General features: G+C 42.1%; 1 protein-coding gene across 11 annotated transcripts in view; it reads left to right on the top strand.

The window, feature by feature from the left end:
* Positions 1–5,204: 5,204 nt before the first annotated feature.
* DPY19L4 (dpy-19 like 4) overlaps positions 5,205–6,000 on the top strand; it is a 73,740-nt gene continuing 72,944 nt past the window's right edge. For 8 of the 11 annotated variants that reach the window (XM_074316900.1, XM_074316902.1, XM_019713359.2 and 5 more), the window contains exon 1: positions 5,457–5,595. Coding sequence is in view for 8 of the 11 variants with exons in the window: in XM_074316902.1 (XP_074173003.1) it covers positions 5,559–5,595 (37 nt within the window). In the remaining 3 variants the exon portion in view is untranslated. The other 3 variants (XM_074316899.1, XM_019713357.2, XM_074316901.1) reach the window with 3 other exon arrangements.

Raw genomic sequence — 6,000 nt, 5'->3', positions numbered from 1 at the left:
TCAGTCACAATCTCCGCTGGTTTTTACAACCAGAAATTATGGGGACTTCTCTCCCCGGCACTGGAACCCTGGGCTGGGGTGCGGCTGGGATCTCTCACTCCTCTGGGGGTAGAGGGGACCCTCACAGCCGAAATAGCCCTCCCGATATTTAATGGTCACACACGGGTGTGGGGCCAGCCTGCTCCACGTTTCTTGCCATTCCTACCAGTCTGGAGGTGGCTTCTTCTGTGTGTCCTTAGTTGAAAGACTTCAGTTCAACTTGATTTTAGGCGATTCTCAATAATGGTTGTTTTGTAGATTTGTTGTAATTTTGATGTGGTTGTAGCACAGCATTTACCTACTACACCATTTTGGTTGTCTCCTTAAAATCTTTTTATTAAAGGTCCCCATTTGTTATACGAAAAAATCCACACATGTCTGACTACATGATAATCTATGACCTACCTACATCTTGAACTTGTTTTAAGGCACACTTCCCTTCATGCTCTACACTTTGTTGTATTTTCTAGTTCTTTGCAGGAGTGATGCACTTTAATCTGTGTTTCTTCTGCGTGAAACACCATTTTGTTTTTGTTATTGCTCTCTTCACTAACTGCTACTCAGAAATATTTTTCAGAAGGCCTTTCCTGACTCACTAGACTCAGTAAGATCTCCTTGTAATCAGCTCCCCATATTGTAACTCCCATCATGGCAGTGTGTATCTTTTTGCCCACTGTATTCTTAGTGACTACGCAGTGCTTGCAATATATGCAATAAATATTTGTTGAAAAAAGTATATGTATTCCTGAAGGTGAAAACTAATGTGATTCTGTAGTTTTAAGAATTTTTATAAATTTAAATGTTGATAAATAGCAAAAATTGTTTTTCTTTTGTACCATTTAAAAATATTTTTAAATTTTTATTGTATTAAAAAAGAAAAAAGTCATAGCAATTTCCCTTACAAATAAATTGCTTTTTAAACAATTTGTATTACATTTAAAAAAAATATATTTCTTTACATAAATTGTTATGATAAGGCACAATTTAGGTGGGAAACATTTTTTCCCCCCAAATCATTGTGCTCTTTTGGTTTTGAGATACCTATAATTTTGTAAATGTGATTAGTCCTCTCACCACAGCAGGTCTAGATATGCCTGGTAAACCATCTGCACTGGCTCTGGCTGACTGACTGAGGAGTTCAGCGGCAGCTCCAGGACTGCACTATGCCCATTCAGGTCTAGCCTGAGCCCTTTGTAGGGTGGGAAAACAGCAGAAGCAATTTCATGTGTTAGGGCTTTAAGAATGGCAGATTCTTTTCTGAATTAATGCAGCTGAGGCACTCAGAGTCCACTTGCTATCTGCCTTCCCTGTCATAAGAAAAATTCAATCTGTTATTTACATGTGCCCAGAAGGCCTGAGAGTAATTGGTGCTAGGTGGCTTCCACTGGGGCAGTCTCAATCCATAAAAAGGATTGATAGAGTTAGCAAAAACAAATGAAACACTAAACCAAACCCGAAACAAGATATTCAGTTAAATGGCAATTTCAGATAACAATTTTTAGTATAAGTATGGCCCAAATATTGCATGGGACATATTACACTAAAATGTCTTATGTTTTATCTGGCAACTGTAATGTAATTCAATTTAACTGAATTTCACAAATATTTAGAGGGCTTTACTCAAAGAAAAGAGGAAGGATTCTTGGTACAAAGTCAGTAAACTGTGTCTACTAAAATAGAAGCTTTGCCTGGGAAAATCTCAATAATAGGCCACTTAGTACCAATAATGCTTTCATCTATTTATGAGTATTATTTCACATGAGCAATTTGGTAAAAAATCTTTTCCTAGAGGAATCTTAATTCTAGAAAAACTCCTTAAGAAAATGTCCTATAATGTCTATTATGCCCAATCCAAAACATTTAAATAGAATACACACTGTTTAATGTATCCCACCTGAGTAGATTATATAGTCCCGGTTTGACTCTGTTGGTTTGTATGATTATAGCTCTCCCATTCCATGAAAAGGAAGCCCCTTTTGATGAGTGATAACAGGGCAAATGTATTCAGGTGGCACTGAAGCAAAGCTTCAAACGATGAGGAACAAAATGACGCCTACTTGAAACAACTGTGGGAGCAACTGACAATATACACTTTATCCCTTTTACAGAAAAGGTATAGGGAAAACACCCAAAACGTTAATCCATAGTCACAATTAGAAGTAGTGACAAGCTGAGACAAAACAGCCTCAAATCAAAGGATAGGTCACACGGATAGCATGAAATATACAGCTTATCACGTTGGTCCTCTAAGTCACACCCACAGTTAATATTTACTATTATCAACAACTTTAAGTCAGTTCTCAAAATAGTTGTCTACAATGTGTTTTCAAAGAGTTGAAAGAATGGATAAAACATGCCCAAAATACAAGCCAGAATATAACGGTGGTTATGGCGTTACGTTTTCAAAGACAAATCATATTTGGTTCAGACTTCACAAAGGATACCTGAAAATAATGTAAAGATGTTGTTAACCAATGGATAACTAAGATTTTTATTACATAATAAAGATTAAACAACATTTCTTGTCTTTAATAGAAAAGCTGAACTATACAAGCATTTTACACTAATTATTCTGTTACTGCTAAGATGGAGCATGTGACAGGAAAAATGATTTTGAAACAGCTTTGCCTGTATTGTTTTGCTTTAAAGTAGGTAAATCCTCAGGGGCTTTTGTTTTATATTCTCATATCTTGGCAGTGCATTGTGGCTCAGAGAAAGCACATGATTAATTTCAAGATAGAAACCTCAGGAATCATCTTCAACTCATTTATTACATCCAACTTGTCATGAGGCCCTATAGATTTTTACCTCCAGCATCTTTTGAATCCATTCTCTGAAAATTTTTATTCCTACTGCCTTATTCCAAGCTTTATTTCTTACCCAGTTTTCCACAACAGCCTGCTAATCTACATTTCCTAAAGACTTAACTTCTTAAAGAACATTTCACGACTTCCTAAAAATATCAATTGCATATGGGAGTCCTCAAAGTAGCAGAAAAACATATTGTTCTCTGAGAGTAGATTGTAAATAAAATACCATTTGAGGATTAATGAAGGTATGGCAAAGGGTAATAAAATGACCCTTCAAAATTTGTACTGGAAACTGGAAGGCTATGGTTTGCAGTGGTAAAATAATCAAGTTATCATAGGAAGATAGCTTAGGACCATGTATCCACTAGCTCTGTGCATTACCATCTGGAAGCAGCTGGTCTTATGGAATGACCTACTGAAAAGTCAGCTATAATGCCTGCTGCATGGCAACACCTTGAGCAGTTTAGATTCTGTTTTTTTTGGATGAAGTATATATTTTTAATAAAAAATGGCCTATTTCTCTCATAACAAAATTACAGAGGTTTGGGGACAGACTGATCCAGTCTCATTATTCTTATGTGGAGCTTTTAGGGGTCAAGGGAAGAACGTTTCTACTAGGGAACACAATCATGATTCCACCGATTTCTATCTGAAGATTGAATAATTATCTTTTTTCTTAACAGGACTTTATTGGGGAACAGTGTGTACTTCCAGGATTTTTTCCAAGTCAAGTTGTTGCCCTTTTAATCGTAGTTGCAGGGGGCGCAGCCCACCATCCCTTGCGGGAGTCGAACTGGCAACCTCGTGGTTGAGAGGACGTGCTCCAACCAACAGCCATCCCGGAGCTCAGCGGCAGCTCAGCTCAAGGTGCCATGTTCAATCTTAGTTGCAGGGGGTGCTGCCCATCATCCCTTGTGGGAGTCGAGGAGTCAAACAGGCAACCTTGTGGTTGAGAGCCCACTGGCCCATGTGGGAATCGAACAGGCAGCCTTCGGTGTTAGGAGCACGGAGCTCCAACTGCCTGAGCCATGGTGCCAGCCCCCGAATAATTATATTTTCTTTCATATTTCCATTTCACTTTAAGAAGCTATTTCTTCTATCCACTACTATATAGAGCAGGCAAATTTACAGGTAAGTCCATCAGTCACTTTGAGGTGATCATGAAGGAAGCATGAGTAATGGACATCACCTCAAGACCTTTGACTTGGAAAACAGTGATCCTCAGTGGCCATTGTATTGTTTTCCCATGAGGTGGAGCCCTTGTAGTGTGCTCATCTGATAAGCAGGACACTCTGGTATCTGCTGCCCATGTCCATGGAACCTGCCACATCTTGCAGTTTTCAAGGTCCATGTATTCTGTTCTCTCTGCTTTGACATAGGTCTTTTCCGGTCTGTTGGTACCCGCCGTTTCTACCTCTTGGTCCAATGTCGACAGCATTACAAATTTACAGGCAACTAAAGGCATAAAGAGTTCCTGGAACTGTTTTTGCACAGTACTGAAAACTGATAGCTGCTTCCCAAATATCCTAACTTGACAAAGCTATTAGGAGAATTTTGCTGTCTGCTAAGAATGGGACATCCATAATTACCCCATGACTTCGGTGAGTTCTTACGCTTTTTTCTCTTGCTTTAAAATGAGCACTTTGTCAGTTCCTAAATTTACTTCTAGGTTCTCCTGGTATTTGTTAGAGAATGTCAGATATAATAAAAATGAAGAGAAACAGTATAGCAAGTTAAAAGTATGTCCCACAGCTGTGGAATATCTAAATGCGTCCTGCCCCCTGCATAGAGCATAGTATTACTGTTTTTAAAAATAAAATCATGAAATGCAAATGTATTTGTTTAACCAGTTTGGGTGGTTAAAAACACTAAGCTTCAAGTATAAGCTTCTTTCTTGTAATGGTCAAGAGGCTACTAAACCCAAGCGCGTAGTGTTCTGCCGAACTCTGAAATCCCCGAGAATGCAGGCCCTGACAGGAGACCCTAGGCCTGGGTTTCAGTTCTGGCTTTGTCCAGATTTATGATTCACACTCCTCTGGACCTCAGTTTTCTTTCCGTAAAATGGGGCGGGGATGGGGGCTGGATCTGGAAGATACAGCTGATGGTATTCTCTAACTCCATAAATCGAACCACAAAAGTCGCGGTAAAAACATGCTCGGGCTCGGCACCTTTTGGTAAGGACAGCGAGAGAGGAGGTGCTGTCACGGGGCCACCAGCCTCCTTCTCCCCGGAGGAGCCTGACCTGGAGCGCTGGCTGCGAGCGTCGCCCTGGCGTCGAGTCACCTTCCTGCCGGCGCAGGCCCAGGAGCACCACCCAAATTCTTCCGCCACTCTCCGCTCTCTGGTTCCGGGGCCGCCTGAAGGGACGCGGTTGGCGGCGACACCGGAGGGGGGCGGGTCAGGAAGTGGGGGTGCGGCGACCAGGAACGGGCCTTTGGCGGTCGAAGGCTTCCGCGGCGCTGAGGGCGGGAGACTCCCGGCCGCTCGGGAGTCACAGGGGTGACCCCGGCCTTCGCGGAAACGATGGCGGAGGAAGAAGGTAACGGCCCGGGGTCCAGCTCGCCAACTGTCTCCCGGCGTCTCGGGAAAGAGTGGCGTGGCGCGAGGGCCCCGGAGGCCTGGACCCGGGCGGCCGCGTGGGGCGAGCAGGCGTTAAAGAACTGGCCAGTATGGGGATGTTTGTGAAGAAATTCAGAATGAGCCGAGTGAATGGCCGGAAGTTTTGTCCGCAGAATTGGGAACAAAGGTGGAGCTTAAAGTTAGGAATGGGGTAGGAAGAGCAAAAGCTGTGGGGGAGTGGTTGAGAGGAAGGGTTGTGAGCAGATAATTCATGTGGTGACGGATAAAGCTTGATTTAGAAGATGCAGGTTTAGGTACTGATTGCATATTTGAAAGAGATAGTTGTTTAACCAGATGACCTTCGTTGAGTGCGCTCTTAAGAGGGCCATGGATACTGACAAATGCAAAGTTACCAGCTGAGAGGAGACGTATGCCAAGGGTACAAAAAGAGGCAGGGATTTGGGATAAACGTAGTAAGGTGATTTGGGAAGGGATGAACAAGCAGAAAAGAAGGCCAAGTTCACTCAAATGGTAGAGGAAGATAGGGCGAAGGACTGTAAGTAGTAGTGGAGTATTAGGAGGCCAGGAGTGC

The sequence above is a fragment of the Rhinolophus sinicus genome, linkage group LG12, assembly GCF_036562045.2.
Source record: "Rhinolophus sinicus isolate RSC01 linkage group LG12, ASM3656204v1, whole genome shotgun sequence".
NCBI classification, from domain to species: domain Eukaryota; kingdom Metazoa; phylum Chordata; class Mammalia; order Chiroptera; family Rhinolophidae; genus Rhinolophus; species Rhinolophus sinicus.
The sequence above is the reverse complement of the archived record's forward strand: the minus strand, read 5'-3'. Positions and strand labels throughout refer to the sequence as shown.